Here is a 20,409-nt window from a genome sequence, read left to right as displayed (position 1 = left end):
ATATCTGAACGGGAATTTCACCCCTGAGCTGCAGCTAAAATAAGACCTGGATCGAGGTGGTCGCTGGCTCTCGGAGGTGCCGGGTGAAGCCTACACGCTCTCCTGCCCGCTGGCTGCTGCTGTAGCTGGGAGACCCAGGGCTCTGGGCTGGGAGGGCAGCGTGCATCATTGGAAACATGGCAGAAAACACGTCTAGGCTTTGGTTGTCTGGGCCAAGCTCCTTTGGGACTCAGAGGAGATGCCGGCAGCCACGTGTCCTGAGTGCACATCATTCCTGGGATGTGACATGGATGTTCAGCCAGGGCAAATTCACGTAGGTTGTGGCTCAGAAGCTCAGGAGCATCTCATGTCTTTGCCACCTGCAGAGAGAAGTGTGTCAGGTCTGTTTGAGGTGAGCTGACAGGTCTGTATCACCCCTTGGACAACTCCCTGCCTGAGGAGCCTTGGCAAGGGGCAGGAGCTGCTTCCCCTGGGCCAGCTGGAGAGGCTCCCAGCTGGCTGGTGCAGGTGGTCCCAGGTCACTGCATAGGGCTTCATAAGCAAGGATGATCTCGGATGAGACTGAAATGTGTGGACTTGGCTGGGAGTTGTGTGCAGGGGCCATGGGCTGCAAGGGGTGAGTGCAAAGCATGTACAGGATGCAAGTGACACAGCAGGCTGCAGGGAACACAAAGGATGCAGTGGGACATAAGAAATTCAGGAAGGATGCAAGGGGTGTAAGGGATGTACAGGATGCTTAAAGGGTCGCAGCAGGCTATTAATAATGCATGCAAGGAAGCTGCAAGGGATTCAGAGAGTGCAACGGGATGTAAGAGTTGCAGTGGGATGTAAAGGATCCACGGGATGCAAGAGATGTAAAGGATATGAGTGTATGTAGGGGTTGCAGCAGCCTGGAGCCAACCCCTTCTATCCCTTGGCTGGGGCTGCCCAGCTGGCCCCCCGTGTCCCTCTGAGTCTGCAGCCTGACTTTGGGCAGGGACAGGGACCCCAGTTCGTGGGTCCTAGGGTCCCCCTTGCTGTGCCCCTGCAGTCACCAGCTGAGCAGGGGACAGCTGCAGGCTGCACTCCCTTCCCCTCAGGATATTTTCGGGGTCTCCAAGCCCCTTAGGGAGACAAAACACCCGTCCCAACGAGGTGGCTGCGGCTTCTCTGCTGCAGACGAGGAGCCCACTCAGCCCCACGCCCCGACCCCCACCCTGCGTCCTGTGCAGCTCCTCGGGGGGAGCGCGGCCAGCCCCCAGCAGCAGCCAGGGCCGATCATGTGGCTCCTAATGAAATCCAGATCCGAGCAGAGCGATGACATTGAGCAGTGATTTGTGCTCCCACCCAGACTAAACACGGGCAGGCGCGATGCGGCCGGGAGCACAGGCTGGGGATGAGTCAGGTACCCGGAGCCTCTGCCTGACTTCCGCCTGATTATTCCTCCTCTCCTGCTCAAAACACTTGGATAGAGTGCCCTCGTGCTTTCCCTGCAAAAATATGGATTTTTCCCAAATGATGCTTGCAGACGCTGAAATAAAGGCTCAGGCTCTTGGATTTGCCCAGCGATGGCTCCGTGCGTTAGAATTCCCTTTGCTCTGTGCAGCTCATTGCAGCCAGGGATTAATTGGGGTCCTGGATCACGTAGAAACACTTCCACTGCTCCATGGGTGAGGGGGAGTCTAAAGTGGAGCCGAGTGGGTTTGCAGAGAGTCCCCCCCCCCCCCGATGCCTGCAGTGGGGTCCGGCTGCAGCCCCTCCCTGCGCACACCTGAGCGCGCTCCCTGTGCCCGTCGAGCGCACCTTGATGGGAACCCCATCCTCAGGATGGACGGGCGGGGCTGCACAGAGCCCCTGAGCTCTCCATGAGCTGAAGGTACATCCCCACTTTGAAGTCCACGCAATGCATCGCAGTGCAGGACAGGGCAGAGGAGGTGACAAGCCCTGAGTGCCCATCGGTGGGGACAAAATGGCTTTAGAGAGGTCCTGCTTGAAGAGCCTGGAGCTGCTGCTGGGATGGTGCCGGGAGGGGAAGTTCCTGCCAGACATCCTGCTGCCCTGCTTCCCTGCAAGTCCGTGCTGGAGGCCCCTGAAGCCCAGGTCCCCAGGGAAGGACCCAGAAGAGCACTTGTTGGATTCAGCATTACAAAACCTGGTCTGTGGGCACGGTGTTGAGAGGTGCCTGGGTGGCACTGCCATGATGCCAGCAGGGATGGGGCTGGCACCTGGGTGCTGTGGGCAGGCTTAGTCTCACCTCAATGTCCACACCTTTGGCTCCTGGAGCTTAGCAAAACAGGTAAGTACATAAGTTTTTGTGTATATATACATACTGTGTTTGTGTGTATATAGATATATATTACCATATACATAAAACTACAGAAATATATAAATCTATGTTGTAAATGTGGAAGTATATGTACCATGTACTGTGGGAATATCTAGGAGAGTGTAGGTGTCTATATACAAAAATAAATATAGAAATAGAAAAACATTTACTCCTGGAGTATATAGGAGTGCATACAAATACATTTTTTATATGTTATACTTATATATACATATAAATTATATATAATATACTCTCCTATACATTCCAAGAATAAAAAAAATATAGAATGTATATTGACTTAAAAATGATGTTTATAATATATACACATATTTTTATGTGAGTGCATATACTCCTGGAGTATGTATTTCTATCAATGTCCTGTGTTTTGTGGCATCTTGGGCACGGGGTGCAGAGACAAAGCACTCCCCACCCCCGTGCCCCATTTTGTCATGAGGGAAAAGGCTGCACATACCCATCCAGAGGCTCCACCATCCCAAGGCAAAGCTGCAGGAGTTGGATCAAGGTGTCTGTGCCATGCCAGGGCTGGTGCTGCAGGGTCCCAGAGCCACCAGCCATGCTCACAGGGACCCCTGGGGCACAGGTTTCTCCTTCCTCCTGGATGCTGATGCTGGAGCTGCCATCCTGCAGGAGCACAGGGCCCATCCTTGGCTCTGCAGGTTTGGTGCTACTTGGGTCAGGAGCTGGTGGGTACCAGGACAGCACAACAGCAGCAGCTGATGGCCCGCAAAAGGCTTCTATTTCTTGCCACTGAAACACCACCACAGCCCTCCTCAAACAACAACTGTCCCCAAGAGATGTTGATGAAGTTGCCGATGGCTGTGCTGAGGAATGGGAAGTGATTCTGGCAGTGTTGCACTGACTGCACCTCTTTGAGGTCCCTGCTGGGGTGATCCATGCAGCCTGGCAGTGGAGAGCCCAGTGCCAGCTGGGTGGTGGCTGCATGAGGACATCACCCATATGGCCTGGGGACATTGCAGTGTCCCCAGTGTGGCCATCCCTGGAGCCAAGTGTCCTGGGGAAGGCAGTCAGGACCCTGCATCCACTTTGTGAGGCAAAGAAGGAAATGGCCATTTCCCCACCTATAGCATAGCCACAGGAAGTGTCAGCTGCATATATATTTATATTCCTATAATTCTGATGGAGCTGCCTAAACTCCTTCACGTCCCCCCATCCAGCATGAAATTCCCTCTGACACTGCCATCCCCCTTCCTAGTGAACACTGAGAGAGAAATTTCCTATATAGTTTTGAGAGCTCTGGGTTGTATCCTGTGTGCTTCGTTCTCATTGGAGTTTCCCTTCTGGGTTTATTTTTGGTAGGGCCTGAAACAAGAAATGAATTGTTGGCAGCAGGCTGGCTTTCATTGCTGCTCGCTGGCCAAGCCAAAACACGTGCTGTTGTCCAACCCAACAGCTCCTTCTCTACTTTGGGAAATCAGGAGGAAATGGGAGGAAGATCAGTGTTGCAGTGTTGGTGGAGGAGAGGATAAGCCAAAAGTGCCACTGTGCTCCTCTGATCCCATGGATGATATGCTGGTGGAACGGGGGCCTAGTGGCTCCATCACAGCCACTGCCACAACTTCTCCTCAGCCATGGCCACCACGTTGTCACCAAAAGCCCTACCTGTCTGTCAGGGAAGGTGGATCCTGCTCTGTCTCTGAGGAAGCAGAACACCTGATTTCTCCACATTATGACTGGGTTCAGCTGGTTTTTCCTTGAGGTCAAAGTTTTCTGCCTGCCCAAAATAGCAGTGAAAAGCAGCTCAGAACAGCGAGTATGTATCATTTCCTGGTGGAACTCACAGCTGCAGGAAAATTGTTTGATGGTTTTCAGCCTCTGCTGATTTGTAAACCCCTGAACAAGACCTGCTCACTGGTGTCTATCATGAGGAGCTGTCAGTCAGAGGTATCCGACAAGCAGTGGTGGGAAGAAAGCCTGCAGGATGCCTGGAACCTGGAAAAGAGATTCATTAGCCCTTCCTGATACCGAGGTGTGGCAGTGCCTCATCCACGTCCTTCTCATGGATGGCATCACTGGACATTACAAGAAGATTCTGAACTGTCTGAGCTGGAAGGACCCTGTTGAAAAAAACCCTGGAAGCAACAGAGAACTTCATGGTGGACATCAGCTTATTGTTTTTCCTCAGAGCAAGGCAAAGCCCATAGTGGGAGCTGCTGGGAAGGGCACAGGCAGATGTCTGAAGGAAGCGTCCAGATGTGGTCTCCTTGTTCAAGAGGGATGTGAAGAAACTGGAGAGGCCTGGACAAGGAATATCAACATGCTCATGGGGCTGGCACACATTGCATCAGGTGGAGGGGGCAGGGCTGGGCTGGGGGAAGGATTCTGAGAACAGTCAGTGGATAAGGTCAGAGAATCACAGAATATCCTGAGTTGAAGGGACCCACAAGGACCATCCAGTGCAGCTCGTGTCCCTGCCCAGACCCCCCAACAATCCCACCCTGTGCATCCCTGGCAGTGCTGTCCAAATGCTCCTGTACCTCTGGCAGCTTTGGGGCCAGGACCATTCCCTGGGGAGCTTGGGCAGTGCCCAGCACCCTCTTGGGGTGTTAGTCCCTGTTAATCAGCCTAAATTTCCTCTAACATAACTTCATGATAAAGTTGAACCTTTCTTGGTGGTGCCGAATGATGTAATGGGGTAAACAGTCACCAGCTGAAGCTTGGAAGATTCAGGTTCAATCTTGGAATAAAATTCCTCTCCAGGAGAGTGCACTTTTATTGCCTGCATTTAACTCCTTTACTTCTCTTTTACTAACTTATGAGTGGTTATCAATCTGAGTGTCTTGGAAGCTTCTTCAGTTTGTCCAACCACAGCCTCTGTGGTGGAAGGAGGGGCTTGGATGCCATCTCAGGTCTCATGGATTCAGTGTCTCAATTTCTCTATTGATTTTCTCTGTTTTGTATCTGGCGACATCAAGCTCATTCATCCACTCCTTTTTCTGCACTGTGTGATGTCCCAGGACTAGTTTCAGCCACTGTCCTTCATCTTCCCAAATAAAACCTGTAGGAAAGGGGAAAGAGAGTGAAGGAACTTTGAAAGGTGACCAGAAGCCTGTGAAACAATGCTGTGATGTCATTCTTCAGCTTTGTGTTATGTGATGATGCTTCTCTGGACAGTGTGAGGTACTGTGCTGGCTCCAGTTACACAATGCTGAGCCATGCCCAGGTGTGGGCCAGAGCCCCATCCCCTCCTGAGTGCTGTACTGGGCTGGTTGCAGTCCTGGTTCCATGTGGTCTCATCCCATTCTGGTGTTCACCAGCTGCCTCCATCACCTCTGAGATTGCTGTGGTTGACCTTTTGGTCTGGTGGTCTTCTGGGACATCAACCCCCACTGTGGGAACAGGACGGCTCAGTGGTGGGCACCAATGCCCCCAGCTGCCCTGGAAGCAGACAGCCCCAATTCTAGTGTCAGGGAGAGTCCTGCTTAGGAATCTTGGTCAGAAGCTGTGTAGGAGAAGCCTCAGCTTCTGGGCTGCCCCTGGGCTTGTCCCAGCCTTGTTCTCTGGCACCATCCTGCCTGGGGCTGTGTGAAGACCCCAAATGCTGACAGAGCTAGCAGGCCCTGGGCAGGGGGTTACTCCCATGCCCCCCCCGCATTTGTGTCCCAGCACCCTGAGACCCAGGGGTGGGCTCTCTGCTCTCTTGAACCTCAGGGCCTGACCCAGGCTACACTGAGCAGTGTCTGACCACGGGACCAGTAAGCCACTGGGATAACACTGGATACTGGGGGAAGGGAAGATCCTCATCCTGTCCTCAGCGCTCATCTCTGATGGCAGGTGAGCATGTGTAGCAGCAGCCCCAGTGGGGACCTGCCTCCCATTTGTCTGCTGCTTGTTACCACCTGCCTGTACTGCTGCAAGGTCATCCATCTCCCCACTGCATCCCACTCAGGACCAGGTAGCACCCAAGCAAGGCTAGGCATGTTGCCCGCCCACGGGAAGGTTGGGGCAGGGATAGATGGCACCCAGCTACAGAAGAAATACATTTTTATTAGGAAAGCGCTCTGCAGAGGTGCCAGGCTCTCTCATACCAAACTAATCCCTCCAACTCCATTGGATGGGATGCAGGAACCCAAAGGGCGTCCACCTCCATCCATAAATAGTGCTTCCTCCTGGCCAGGAGCAGCGCCGCGGCGGAGGGGAGGGAGGGTGGCATCGGTCGAAACCAGCTCGACCCCACTCCGGCATGCACCGGCAGTGGAGAGCTGTGCCTGGAGGGCGCCGGGGCAGGGGAGCTGCTGCCAGCGATGGACGTGGGGCACATCTCTGGCACTGCCCAGGGCATTAAGCAGCAGCTCCCTCCCTCTCCCGTGCTCCGCGACCCCGACAGATCGGAGCGGAGCGCGGGAAGCGAGCGTCTCGGTTACTGCAGAATATACCGTGGGCACGTCTAGTACAACAAGCGCTGCTTATGCGGTCGATAATACTGCTACAAAAAAAAGGGGAGGGGGGGGGATACGCCAGACACGGAGCCCCCCGGGTTGGCGGCCGGGCCGGCTCCTGGCGGTCCCGCCCCGCGCGGGGAGGGCGGGCGGGCTTAGACCCGGGCAGAGAGCAGGAGCAGGGCACAGAGTAAGGGACCGGGTCCTAGGGCAGGGGGACTAAGGAAAAATGGGAGATGAGTGAGGTGGAGGGGGATAAAGGGAGGATCAAGGCTCTTCCAGTGCCCCCAGCCCAGTCCAGGCTCCCACGTTCGCTGGTTGTGCTGGCAAATGTCTTTCTTCCCGGCGTGCGGCCGGTGCGGGGCCGTGCCCGGTTCCCGGTCACTGCACTGCCTGAGCAGGCACAGCAGCTGGCCTGGGGGGCTCCAGGCTAGCTTCCCGGCTCTTCTTCCTGGGAGGCTTCTTAATGGGGGTTTTCTTGGCTGTCTGCTCAGTGGGGAGAGTCTGATCCTGGCCGCTGCCGGCACTTGGCTTCTCCATCCACTTGGGCTCCCCGGCTGCCGTCTCGGCGGCCGCAGGGATCAGTTTTTGCAGATGGGGAGAGGTGGGCAGCAAAGGTTTGCTGGTCTTCTGGCCGCCGGCGGCCGCCGAGCGCTTGGCTTTCTGCGGAGGGGTGGGCTTCTCCCGCTGGGCACTGACCCCGTTCGCCCGGATGCCTCCGTCCCCCTTGTTGAGGCTCTGAGTCTTTTCCTTCAGTTGGGCGGCCAGCTCGGAGGCCAGCTGGGGATGCAGCGGCTCGGAGCGGGGTTTGCTGGTGCCGGGGCTACAAGGAGCATCCCTGGTGTCCCCGGCCCGCCGCTCCGGCTGGAAGGCGCCCATCTTTCGGAAGGCGTTCTGCACCGCCCCGTTGATGGTCTCCATCGGCTCGGAGCCGGCTTTGCTCCTCTGCTTGGGTTTGGAAGGTGACTGCGGCTCCCCGTAGAGACTGGATTTGCCCTCGGGGACGCCGGGCTCCTTCGGTTGCTTCTGCGCTTTCTCCTTGCTCCGGGCGCCGCCCTTGTCCTCTGCTCTGCCCTGCACATGGGCCGACGTCTCGCTCGGACTCCTCTTCCTCTTGGCCAAACCCTGGCCTTGCTCGGGGCTGCCGGACCGGGCGGCCACTTGCTCTGGGGACTGGCTGGGTGCCGGCAGCGAGTTGGACTGGCCAGAGTTGTACCTGCCGTGGATCCAGGAGATTTTGGGCTTTGTGGCCGGGTCTGGAGGACGGGGCTTGGTCCTTTCCGGGGACGGCGGCTTCCCGGGGCTGCGGGGCTCCGCGGTGGCATCCTCTTCTTCCCTGGACTGCTTGGAGAGGCGGGCGACCCTGGCGTAGAGCGCGGCGCCGGCCGACCCCGAGCCGCAGGAGGAGCGCTCGCTGTCCGAGGACTTGAGCAGGGGGGTCTCACTGCTGTCGGTCGGGAAGGCTCTGACAGAGCCCGTCTCCTTCAGGAACGTGTATTCTCCTGCTTCCTCCCCGCTGACTGGGGCCACCAGCTTGTCCCCAGGGCTGGCAGGTGTCCCTCTGTCCCTGCTGTCACCCATGCTCTCTGCGGGAAGACAGCACAGCAGTGTTAGGTGGGATGTGCCTGCGGAGGGGAAGGACTGAGATGCTCCCGCAGGAAAGTGTCCTACCAGTCAGGCTCCCAGTCAGAGATATCCTGGCTCTTAACTCTGGAGCAGCAAATGCTGGAGGAGGGAGCTCTGAAACCGTATGGGAGGCATGACTGGAACCTGCACTCCTTCCTGGGGCATCAGGTACCAGGGTGACACGGTCCCCACTATGCAAGAGTGACAGCTCTCCATAGAGCAGGCCCCTGGTATTGTCCCTAAAGTCCCCTGGGCATGCACACTGCTCACCTTCATGGGGGACACAGTACACGGGCCCCTCGTCTGTGGTGTCAAAGGAGGAGAAGGAGCCGCGGGATGACCAGGATGGGGAAGGCTGCTCCACCACAGAGGGTGGCTCGATGAAGCTGCAGTTCAGGGTGTTTTCCAGGTCATGATGGGCCACTGTGAGGGCAAGGAACTGTTGTCAGTGTCAGTTCTGCCAAACCCCCCAGTCCCCGCTGCCAGCCAGGAGGGTGGGAAGCTGCACAGCTCCCCACTGCCCAGCTTCCTGCTGGGTGTCAGGGACAGGGACAGCCTCCAAGGCATGGGGACACTTCTTGCTGCACAGTCCCACAAGGTCCCTCAGCCAAGTGTCCACAAAAGCCATCAATCAGCAGTGGTGATGACCAGTATCCCCCATGCTTGCGCTGTGGGTAGCAGAGTCTGTTCAAGCCTCACACTTCCATCTATCTCCATCTCCAGCTGCCCAAATTGAGGATTCACATGGTGGAGGGACAAGTCACCCAAACCCTGCGTCCCACGAGGACTTGGTGACTGTCTTGGTGGTCACCCACAAGCTGTGCAAACCAGCACAGCCACCCTGCAAAGAGGGTCCTGGCACTGCGACTGTCCCCTTCCCAGGGAGAAAATTAGCTGCTGACTTTAATTCCACTAATTCCCACTTCAGCATCACTGTCTGAATTTTCCTTTTTCATGTGCTTTTGCACATGGATTCAGGATGATCAAAGGAAGCCTGCAGCAGAGGGATGTGCATTTTCCCTATTCTGCCGTTTTTCAATCCCTTTGCCAGCTTCATCCCTCCTGAAGCTGAGTAGGAGCATCCCTCCCTTCACGCCCTGGCACTGCCCCTCTGCCAAGGGGCCACCCACAGAGAAGCAAAGTGGAAGAGAGAAACCACCAGAGGAAAAACTGTGTTAATAAAACAAAATAGAGAAGATGAGCAGTTAGGAGTTGTCTGGGCTGGAGTGCCTTTTTTTCAGCTTGATATTTTTTAAGGCTTTTTTCTGCATAAGCTCATGTCCCAACACATCCTGAGGTGCTTCCCCAGGTGCCCACAGCTTCAGCAGCCTCCTTGGGTACCCACAGAACTGAGGCAGCACCCAGCTGCTCCCAGAGAGCCATGCAGCAGTAGATGCACTTGTCCCCATTGCCTTCCACTGGCTTTTGTCCCCTGGGACAGTGACAGGCCGCCTCCAAAGCAGAGCAGAGGCTTGCTTTGGACGAAGGGCTGCAAAAGGGTGGTCCCAGAGGGTGCTGGGCACTGCCCAGGCTCCCCAGGGAATGGGCACAGCCCCAAGGCTGCCAGAGCTCCAGGACTGTTTGGACAATGCTCTCAGGCACAGGGTGAGACTATTGGCATGTCTGTGCAGGGCCAGGAGCTGCACTGATGATCCCTGTGAGTCCCTCCCAGCTCAGGACAGTCTGTGATTCCATGAAAACCCCATGCACAGAGAGGGTCCCAGCTGTACATGGGTATCGCCAGGTATTTTTAACCTTTGACTGAACATCCCAATTGCATCCCAGTCATGCTGCAACAGCCTGCCTGGACTGTTTGAACCTTGCAGCACATCCCTGATTTACAATAAAATAACTTTTAGTGTAATTGGGATGCCCACTGGAATGTTTATCCTTTACTAGGGAATCTGGCTTCAGACATGTAGGGCTGTTAAAATGACAGCAGTACTACACACTCACCCATGCATAGTTGGGCTTCTTAGAGCAAGGAGAAACAAAAACCCAAGCAGAGATATTTAAAGAGCAAATGGCCCAGAGAGGGGGAGGCGGCAGCTCCAACATGGCTTTCCTTGTAATAAAAACCAAAAAGAGAAAATTAAAAGCAGCCGTCTGGAAGCGGATGAAGGGAGATGCTTCCTGAGAGGAGGCGTGCCGAGGGCTGGGACTCACAGCCACGAGGCGACTCCAGGACTGCAGGGAGACCCATGACACAGCCAGATTATAAAATAAGGATATGTAGTGCACCTGGAAGCTTTGGGAGGCTTGGGGTCTCCAGCATGGTTGCCAGGGATTTTTCTTCCCTGGCTGTTGGGGCTGAGAGAAATGTGGATGCTTCCCACATATCTCTACCTGTCACTGCTCCCCAAAATCTCCCGGAGCCACAGCATCAGGATAACAACGCTAGCCGTGCCTGCACAGTGGCCAGTTGGTCTAAAGACTGGATGAGGCAGAGAACAGCAGCAGAAGAACCATGAGAGAGGGATCCCAGAGTCCTCCTGGCCATCCCCTCCCACTCATCCCAAGCTCCCCATGATTGGCATCACTCTTGGGGCTGGCTGAGCTTTGCTACTTGGGGAGGACACGTGGTGGGGTGCTGGGCTCAGGTTAGCCCTGGCATCTTCAGGGTGACGTGAGCAAATCCCACACACAGGGGTCCACAAACGCTTGCCCTATGGCTGCTGGTGCAAGCCCAGGGTGGCCCTGCAGGCTGACAGCTCAGGTGCAATCCCTGGGGAGATGGTGTGGATCCAAAACTGGTGCCAAGGCTGGGGAGCAGTTTTGAGGGAGGACCCTGAGGCTCCAGGCACCCAATGAGCTCTAGTGGGGGCTTCAAGACCTGCAGTCCCACCTGGGAACGTTCTACTATGAGTAGGCTTGTGCTCACTGGTGTTTGAGCCCAGAAGAGAAAACCCACCTGGTGTCAGCAAACACATGGCCAGGACTGTGGGCAGATCCAGAGTGACCACTGCCTGGGCCAGCCAGCACCAGTTTCACTGTGACATCCCCACAAGGTCCTGAGCACCTCCAGCACTGGCTTGACCCTTGGGATGGGGTACTTCAGTAATCCTGGGACCCCCCTGCTGGGGCAGGACCAGCATGGGGAACAAATGGCCTCTGCAGGTGTTGTGGCTTCCACAGCACCAGGTGCGGTCATGACGTGGCAGCCTGGTCACTGGGCATCAGGGGGGCAGCTACTACAGGCAACCCAACAGAGCACTGTCACCCTGGGGTCCCCAGACCCTGTGGGGGCTGGAGGCACTGCCAGACACGTGTCAGTGGGACTGGGAGCTGCTGGAGCCCACATGGACTCCACTGTGCCAGATAACACAAGGCAAGTTCTGACCAAAGCCTTTCCCTCCAGGGAGATGCCAACTCTCAGCTCCATGACAGACTCCAGGAACAGCCCCAGCCCTGCTGGGACCTGAGACCATCCTAAGCACCCTCAGCCTTTCCTTGGGCTGCTGCTGCCCTGTGCACACAGAGCAGCTGGACTGCTGCCAGCTGCCTGCAGGCAGCCCCCCTCACCCTCACTGCACACAGGCACCCTCTGTCCTCCCCAAGCCCTTCCCTGGCCCCTTGCACAAACACAGCCTCTATGATCCTCTGTTATCCTTGCAGCAGGAATGTTTCTTGGGCCCTAGCACACCCTGCTCCAGGTAGGGCTTTGCTGTGCCCCTCGTGGCGAGGGGTTATCCCCCCAGCTTGGGTGCTGAAGTAGTGCCTGGTGTGCTGGGATGGGGGTCACCTCTGTGTCCTGCCTGGGATGAGGGATTTAGCCTCAGGCTGAGCCACTGTGTGCCAGGACGTGGCCCCAGGGAGGGGCTGGGCTCAGGAAGGGGGCTGGGGTTGAAATGCATCCCAGCACAGGGCAGGGATTGCTGCCTTCACACAAAGTTTAGTTAATGGGGTTGCAGCAGATCCCCAGCTCCCCATGCTAGGAAGAGTTGCAAGGAGAGTTCAGAGTACAAGGGACAGCATTCCCCAGCTGCTGGGATGCAGGGGGTCCCCAACAGCCCTGACAGTGCCAGATCAGGGGCTCTGCCAGATATGAACAGCTCCCTACAACCCAGTTCTGTGCCTGGGCAGAGTGTGAAGCTCAACCCAAATCTCTGCCCCTCCATCCTCAACTCTGCTGCACATGGCAGGAGGGAGGGCATCTGCCCAGATGCTCTGGCTCCTGGGGTTACTTCAGGATCAAAGCACTAACAAGGCATCTTGCTGCATAACAGAGACCATTCCTCTCCAGGGGAACCTCAGGAGAATAAACCCAAAACTACTCAGCAGAGCTCTAGAACCAGGTACAGCCTTTGCATCCTCACAAAGCAAAATGTGCTTGGACATCCAGAAGCTGCAGACAGAAAGGGCTGAGCTCCTGCAAGCTCACACCAACCACTGAAATGCTCCCAGGGATCTGTGTGTCCTTGCCACTGCCCTGCCATGCTCACCACCCTGTCTTGGGGCTGCAAAGGCTGCTCTGAGCCACACGTGCTGCCCTGACAGGAGTAAAACCTGGCTCTCTGCACCTTCCCCAAACCCCAGCGCCTTACCCATGACCTTGGGCAGCTTCTGGCGGCGCAGGGGGATGCGTGGGAGCTTCATCCCAATCCGGCTGAACCGCCCACACAAACGTCTTGGAGGCTTCTTGGCTGCTGCTGGGTCCTGGCTGGAGCTGCAGAAAAGGTAATGGCACTATCAGAGGCACTGCTCCCCTCCTGGGGTGGGGACAGCCTTCATGGGCAACAGAGACAGGCAGCAGCTCAGGGATGCTGCAAGTGCAAAGGGGTTTTGGAGTGATAAAGGGGTGGATGAAAAGCAGGAGTGTGCCCAGGCTGAAGGAGTTGAGGACCCACAGAGGCTGCTGCCAGCCCCAGGAACCAGCTTGCATCACACCAGGATGTCGAGCAGTGCCAGGGAAGGGTGGGAAGATTGGATCCAACCACGGCCATTGGCAGTGCAGCCCCAAAATACCCGCAATGTCTGGTCAAGACCCAAACCTTAAAAAAAAATCATCCCAACCCAAAGCCAAACACATGGCTTCTCTTTATTTGCTCTATGGTTTTGAAGCCTCTTGGGGCCACATTTTTGAGCAATTTTCCGCAGCTACAGGAGTGAGTGGCTTTGTGAGTTGACTCAAGGGAACCTGCAAGGAACCACTCTGGGACAGCTCCATGGGTCACCCAGTAGTCTGAGGACATTGTGGTCTGGGCACCCTGGGAGAGAGGAAACTGTCTGGAGCCATTTCCCCTCTCCCTGGGCCATTCCTCAACTGATGGGTTTGTGCTTTATCTGCAGGATCATTACCTGCAGCCAGCAGGCTCTCCAAACCAGCTGTGCCTGCCTGGGATTGAGCTTGCAGGGCTGCAAGGGGAAGCTTCTGGAAAATTCCTGTGCAGTGGCTGGTGGCATGAGGGGGTTTTCTCTACATCTGGAGGAGCTCCAACAGTCCCCTCATCTCTTGCTGAGCAGCACAAACCTTTCCCCCCGCCTTGAGTCTGTCCCCACTCCTATTATCATGGTAGGATGTTAACCTGGTGCTTCTAAAATGCTGTCAGCATCCCGACCTTGCTGCAGGAACCCATCCTCCCAGCTCTGATCATCCATCCCCATGTGGGACTGTCAGCATCCCCCCTGTCCCCTAGGCCTCATCCCTTTGCCCAGGTATTTGTTCTGAAGCTTTTGGCTGTGTTGTGTAGCCCTTGCTGTATTTCAGGGCCCGCTTTGCAGGTCAGCTCCAGACCCTAGTGACTGGAGGGGACTTGGCAGGTGTCCGTGAAATGATGGCCCACGAGAGAGAAACAAAGTCAGAGCAGGAGGGTGTTCCCCTGTAAGGGCTCACCCTGAGTCCCTCCATCAGCCCTGATGATGCAGTAGGACTGCTCAGACCCTTGTACCCATGTGGTGTCATGTGAGCAGCACAGCTCTGCCTCAGTTTCCCTGCACAACCACTGTCCCAGCATGGGCTCTGCATCCCCCTGTCAATCCCAGAACCCACTGATGTTCCACATTCCCAACCTGCAGAGATCCCTCCTGGCCCCGGCACTCACCCGCTGGCTTCGTCCTTCTTGCGGCACACGCAGCAGCAGCAGAGCAGGGAGAGCAGGAGGATGAGCAGCAGTGCCAGGAGGGCCCCTGCCCCAATCACCCCCATCCTCTGGTTGGCCTCTGCAAGGCAGACCCGTGGCTCAGTCCGGGGCCAGCGTGTGGCAGAGCCCAGCCCGTGGCAGAGCCCAGCCCCAGTGCCTGGCACTCACCCATGTGGCAGGCACCCGTCAGGGGGTCGCAGGCGCCATCGTGGCAGCCGCAGACTTCGGCACAGTTGGCTCCGTAGCGTCCAGGAGGGCAAGTCAGGTTACAGCTGGAGGGAAGGGCTGGATGAGAGTAGTGCATCCCCCACCCCAGGCACAACAGCGGGAGCCACCTGGCTGCCAGCTTCTCCCAAACCCTCCACGCTCCAGGGAGCACGCCTCCAGCTTGCTCCGACACAGCTCCTCCACACCCTGGGGGAACCCTTAATCCATAGGGATCAGGAGCCCATCACCCATGCAATGGCTTTGCCTCATCACTCAAGGGATTTGGCCCAGCTGGATCTCAGACACTCTTACTGCTCTCTGCATGTCACTTCAACATTATAGACAGCAGTTAGGAAAGGTCATCAACCCAGCAGTCACATCTAAAGATACCCTGATGTCACTCACAGGGATTTCAGCTCAGCTCAATGGTGATGTGGCCACGACACTCCAAGCCCCACCCCACACCAAGCCAGGCAAAGCCACAGTGGCCACAAGCTGGGAAAGTGCCCAGATTGACATTTTTTTTGCCTCCAAGAAGGAAAAACAACAAAGCAGCCCTAAGACCCTTCCAGTTTGGTTATGCCTGGTGACAAATCTCCACTGCTGGTAAAATGACTTCCTGATGGTGTCACGGAGATGATGGGGACAAGCATAAATGGGCACCGATCCACAAGTCTCAAGGGCTTGAGCATGGAAAACGTGGTGTCAGCAGATCCATCCCAACCTGTCTCCCCAGCCATGGGCCAAGTACCGCAGAGCAGGACCCAGCTGGAGCTGGGACATGTTGGCAGTGTTGCTGGGCACCAAATCCTCTGCCAGCTGCATCCCAGCTGGAGTGGCTGCAGCTGGACAGAGCCAGTGGGCCCCAGCCCAAACCCACTCCCCTGGGGACACAGCTGCCCCCAGCCCTGGGCACCATGCCCCAAGGCTGCTCAGCCCATTTCACACTCCAACAACTTGCAAAGTGCCACCTTGGCCAAGCCTGGTGCCTGCTGTGTGCCTGTCATGTGCCAGTTGTGTGCCTGTCATGTGCCTGCCAGGATGGGTGCTGAGCTCCTGCGTCTGCTGTGCTGCACAGGGCAGCTAAAGCAGCAGAACAGGAGCAGGAATAGTCCCCCAGCAAGGCCAAACCTCTCACCCCACCACTTGGCCCCAGAGTTCTGCCCCAGGCTGAGATTTTGGGAGAGCAGAGGAGGGTGATTTTTTTCCAGGAGAGTCCTGATACTTCTGGGAAAGACAGAGAAGATAAAGCACTTTGTGAACACAAAAATATTTTAGCAGCTGCTCCTTTAGCATGCTCCTGACACAGAGCTGAGAGGACATGTTGTATGGCAAGGATGTTGCTTTTGCCTTCATTGCAGAAATCCCCTTTTTAGCAAAATTGTACCCTGCTGACAAAAACATTGGTTTGGATATAGTCGCAGGGATTTGCCTGAGCACCTAGAACGTTCCTGAGCCTGCCTGACTGCACCACTTGGCACAGCTCAGCTCAAGGTTCCAGCACCAAGGCTGCATCCTGAGCATCCCCCATCCCCACCTTCCCAGTGCTGTGCCAGGGTCTCAGAACAGGTTAATCCACACTCTGCCCTCTGGCACTGTGCTGAAAGCATCACCACACCCCCCTGAGACCCTCTCACCTCTGCCTTTGCTACCAAAGGTGGCCATGATGCCCAGGCTGGGCATCCTAAACTGGTGCCAGTGTCCAGCAACTGTTCCAGCACCACAGGTAGTTGTCAAAGCCCCAGCACACCACCCCCCAAAATGCAAATGCTCTCTGTTCTTATGCCTTGAGTGAAATGCCAGCATGGGCAAGATGCCAGCTCTAAATCCCCATCCTCACTGTCACCCTCTGTTAATTGCTGGGAAAACCTGAGCACCACGCAGCAGGACCTGGGGGAGCTGTCTGCATGTCCCAGCTGGGTGGAAAATGCTTTCCTCATCTTTTCACACAACATTTCACCCCCACGCTGGGAAAAACTACCCAAGGATGAGTAGACCCTCGATGGCCCTTGTGCCCCTGGAGTGGGGGAAGAAGAAGCCTGGGGAAGACCCCAGCCAGAGGCAGAGCTTTAAGTGGGAGCCCCCCAGGAATGCCATCCCTGTGAGGCTGTTTGTAATTCTGTGATGTGGTTTTCTCTCTGTTTTTGGACAGAAATTCCACCCTTGACTTGAAAAACCCCAACAACCCACCACTTTTTGTTGATTTGTTTTTGCCAAACAGGCCTTTTCTAAAGCACAACACCCCTTGCTGCTCTGTGAGCTTGTCCTTCCCTCTCTGCTCACCAATCATCCCAACTATTGCCCAAGAGTGCTTCTGCTGCAGGAACCTCTCAGCTGGCAATAGCATAGGGCACAAGGGGGCAGGAGGTGCCTGAGCATCACCTGTGCCATGAGGTGCCCCCAAGCAAGCTCACCAGTGCCTCACTTACTATGTGCCATGGGAGCCGGGGTGGCAGAGGCACTGCCCAGTCTCGAAGTGGCACTGGCCATTGACGCAGTCGCTGCAGACGAAGGCGCAGTTCTCCCCATATGTCCCGTTCCGGCACTTGGTTTCACACCTGGGAGGGATGAGGGCAAGAGGCTGGAGGACCTGGGGACCTCCAGCATCCCTCCACATGCACGGAGACGGGGCTGTATATCACTGTGGTGGCTTGTGGTTTCTGAAGCCAGGAGAGGGGTACAGGGATGGACTGAGCCCACTGACACGGCCATGGAACTGGAGGGAGTCTGCGAGACCCCTGCCTATGCCCCTCGGACCCTGGATGGGTCAGTGGGGCTCAGCTCTCAAGCTGGGATGCTCTTCTGCAAACTACTGTGCCCAGGATTGGTTCCAGGGCTGCAAAACCCTTCAGTGACCCTGTTCCCTGGGAGAATCAGGGAAGTCAGGCACTGCTCTCCCAGAACCCAGTGCTGCACCCAGCTGCACTCACCGGTCTCCGATCCAGCCCGGATTGCAGTGGGAACATTTGCCATTGATGTGATTGCAGGTGTGGCCATCCTTGCAGGGGGGACAGAGCTTTTCGCAGCCCTCTCCATAGAAGCCAGGTGAGCAGGGCTGGTCGCACTTGGTGCCATTCCAGCCCGCCTCACACGTCAGGCAGCGCCCATCGGCCACGGTGCACGGCTGCAGGCTCTTGCACTGCCCACACCTGCAACGAGGGGAACCCATCACCCAGCACAGCCCAAATCCTCCTGCTGTCACCTCCCACCGGTGCCGGATCAGAGCTAGCAGGGATGGTCACTCACCGCCTCCTGCAGCCCTGGCCGTAGAAGCCGGCCGGACACGGCTCGCGGCAGTACTTGCCCCGGTAGCCCGGCTCGCAGGTGCAGGTCCCGTCCACCTGGTTGCACTTGCCCTTGTAGCACTGGCAGTAGCGGTCGCAGCGAGGCCCGAAGGTCCTCTCCCGGCACTGGCAGCGCCCTGTGAACTGCTCACAGGGCGAGTTGTTGCAGGAGCACTGGTTGTTGCAGCCACGGCCCCACCAGCCAGGCTGGCACAGGCAGTTGCCTGTCTGCTGGTCACACTGGGAGTTGTGGCTGCAGTAGCAGGAGCTGGAGCACTGTGGGCCCCACCAGTTTGGCTCGCAAGTGCATTTGCCCGTCTTCTGGTCGCACTTGCCGTGCTTGCAGAGGCAGATGTTCTCGCACTTGGGGCCCCAGCGGTTGAGGTTGCAGGTGCACTGGCCCGTCACATCCTCGCATTGCCCATTGGGATGGCAGGTGCACATTTCCTTGCAGTCGGGACCCCAGAACTGCCGGGGGCACTCTGTGGGGAGAGCCATCAGCCTCAGCACTGCCCACAGGGACAGCCCCATGCCAGGCACCAATGGAGACCTCCAGTCCCCCAAGCACCTCTTGACCACAGTCCTCCCTCTCCTCCCCCCAGCGCACCGGATCTAAGAGGAGACCCCGGCAAGAGGACAATGCCCTGGGAAACAGAGCCAGGGGACAGGCAAGGGCAGAGCTAGAGCATTCACAGTTCCATCCCTGATGATCTGCTCTGGAAAGTCACCCCAGCATGAGCCAGGTCCACCCCGGTGAACCCCCTGAGGACACAAAGGCACCCGCCAGTACTCACTGGTGTCGCAGTTGGCACCAAAGTAGCCATGGCGGCAGCGGCACTCGCCAGGCCTGACGCATACCTCGTTCTCCTTGCAGGTGAAGTTCCCCTCGCACACGGCTGTACAGATGGACAGACAGCAGCCATGAGTACCAGTGTTTGTGCCCTAAAGCCCCCCAGGCCCCCCCAGAGCAGAAAAAGGGCTGTGCAGTGACCCTCTGAGTGCTGCTGAGCTGCGGCACTGTGCCATCCTGGCAAGCCCCTTTGCAGAAAAATTCCACCAGCCTTCTGTCACCCAGCTCAGCTCCATCTCCGCCACCCAGAGAGGATGCCACCCATCCTAGCCACCAGCCTCCTGCCACCCAGGCCAAGCCATGTCCCTGCCAGAGGCTGCACCCAATGGTGTCCCAGCTCAGCTCCGTATTGCTAGAGGGGAGAAGGGGCCACAGAGTAGAGGGGTTGTGGGCACTGTCATCCCAGCACTGCCTCTCCCATGTGGCCACTTGCCCCCAAAGGCCACCAGCCCCTCTCCCGCTGAGGGGACCTCATGCTGAGACCAATGCCTGGAGCCAGCCAAGCACAGGAAGTGGTGCAGGCAGCACTCGCAGATCCCACACCATCCTGGACAAGTTTCCTTAGGCACTGGGACAGGGAGAGACAACCACCCATCCCAGCCACCTTACCTGGGAGTTGTTAGACCTACGGTGATGGATATTATAGAAATCCCTAAAATAGACAGATTACACAGGTTAGGAGCAGTGAGTCTAAAGGTTAGAGCAGGTTTGGGGGCAGGAGATGAGAACAGCTCACTGTGGGACCATCCTCCCCCAATTGTCCTGCCAGATCCTGTCCTTCTCCCCTCCAAACAGGCACATCCCGTTCCCGACACATGCAGTGAGTGGTTACAGGGCTCATGCACAGTGGGTTAGTTGGTTATGAGTGCTTTGGTCCCAGCTGCAAAGTGCCACCTCCAGTTCTCCTGGGGTGGGGGAGCCCCAGAGCAGCTGCCTCCATTGTGGTGGCAATGCAGGGAATGATGCTCCCAGGGTTTCATGCTGAGCATCCATGCTGGGCTCGCTGTGGCCCCCAGTAAAGAGCTATGACACCTTTTAGGGCCCCAGCCCAAGCTCAGTGGTCTTTGGCAGCCCCAGCAGCCTCTTCCCTCAGGGGAGGGCCACAAGAGACCACGTGCTTGGTGTGGGCAGCTTCGGCTTCACTGCTGGCTTTGGCTCAGGTCCCCATGCTGCTGCAGCATCTGTGAGGAATCTCAGTCCCATCCCTGCAGCTGCACCTTCACCCTGGAGGACACTTCACTGTCCCTTAGGACCCTGAGCAGCACCCCCAAGTCCTCAGACCCAGAGCTGGCTGGTAAGGAAAGAAACCCCCACAGCTCTGTGACCCCTGACACTGGGGCTGAGCACCCATTCCATCCACATGGCGTTGGCCTGGGGCACTGCAGGGAGACAGGACTCTGGCTGCAGGGCTCCAGGACAGGGAGTCCCAGCCACAGGACACATCAAGGTGGCCCCTGACAGTGGTGGTGAGGCCAGGAGGGCTCAGTGAAGGATGGCCAGAGCCCAATGAAGCAAAATGCTAGTGTTTACCTATTAAACACTCGCTCCCTTGTTGCCTCCATCCCTGGCAGCACACGAGAACTGAGGAGCTGCAGGGATAAAAAAAAAGCATCACAAACAGTTACAACCCTCAGAAAGT

General features: G+C 56.8%; 1 protein-coding gene across 1 annotated transcript in view; it reads right to left on the bottom strand.

Annotated features, from left to right (window-relative positions):
• Positions 1 to 6,311: 6,311 nt before the first annotated feature.
• Positions 6,312 to 20,409, bottom strand: part of SCARF2 (scavenger receptor class F member 2) — a 19,618-nt gene continuing 5,520 nt past the window's right edge. Inside the window, 10 exon segments of the mRNA XM_036393285.1 lie at positions 6,312 to 8,309; positions 8,620 to 8,772; positions 12,894 to 13,015; positions 14,391 to 14,508; positions 14,598 to 14,701; positions 17,066 to 17,194; positions 17,567 to 17,785; positions 17,883 to 18,402; positions 18,715 to 18,816; positions 20,301 to 20,359. Coding sequence (XP_036249178.1) covers positions 7,105 to 8,309; positions 8,620 to 8,772; positions 12,894 to 13,015; positions 14,391 to 14,508; positions 14,598 to 14,701; positions 17,066 to 17,194; positions 17,567 to 17,785; positions 17,883 to 18,402; positions 18,715 to 18,816; positions 20,301 to 20,359 — 2,731 coding nt within the window. The 3' untranslated portion in view covers positions 6,312 to 7,104.

Source organism: Molothrus ater, chromosome 18 (genome assembly GCF_012460135.2).
Source record: "Molothrus ater isolate BHLD 08-10-18 breed brown headed cowbird chromosome 18, BPBGC_Mater_1.1, whole genome shotgun sequence".
Lineage (NCBI taxonomy): Eukaryota > Metazoa > Chordata > Aves > Passeriformes > Icteridae > Molothrus > Molothrus ater.
The sequence above is the reverse complement of the archived record's forward strand: the minus strand, read 5'-3'. Positions and strand labels throughout refer to the sequence as shown.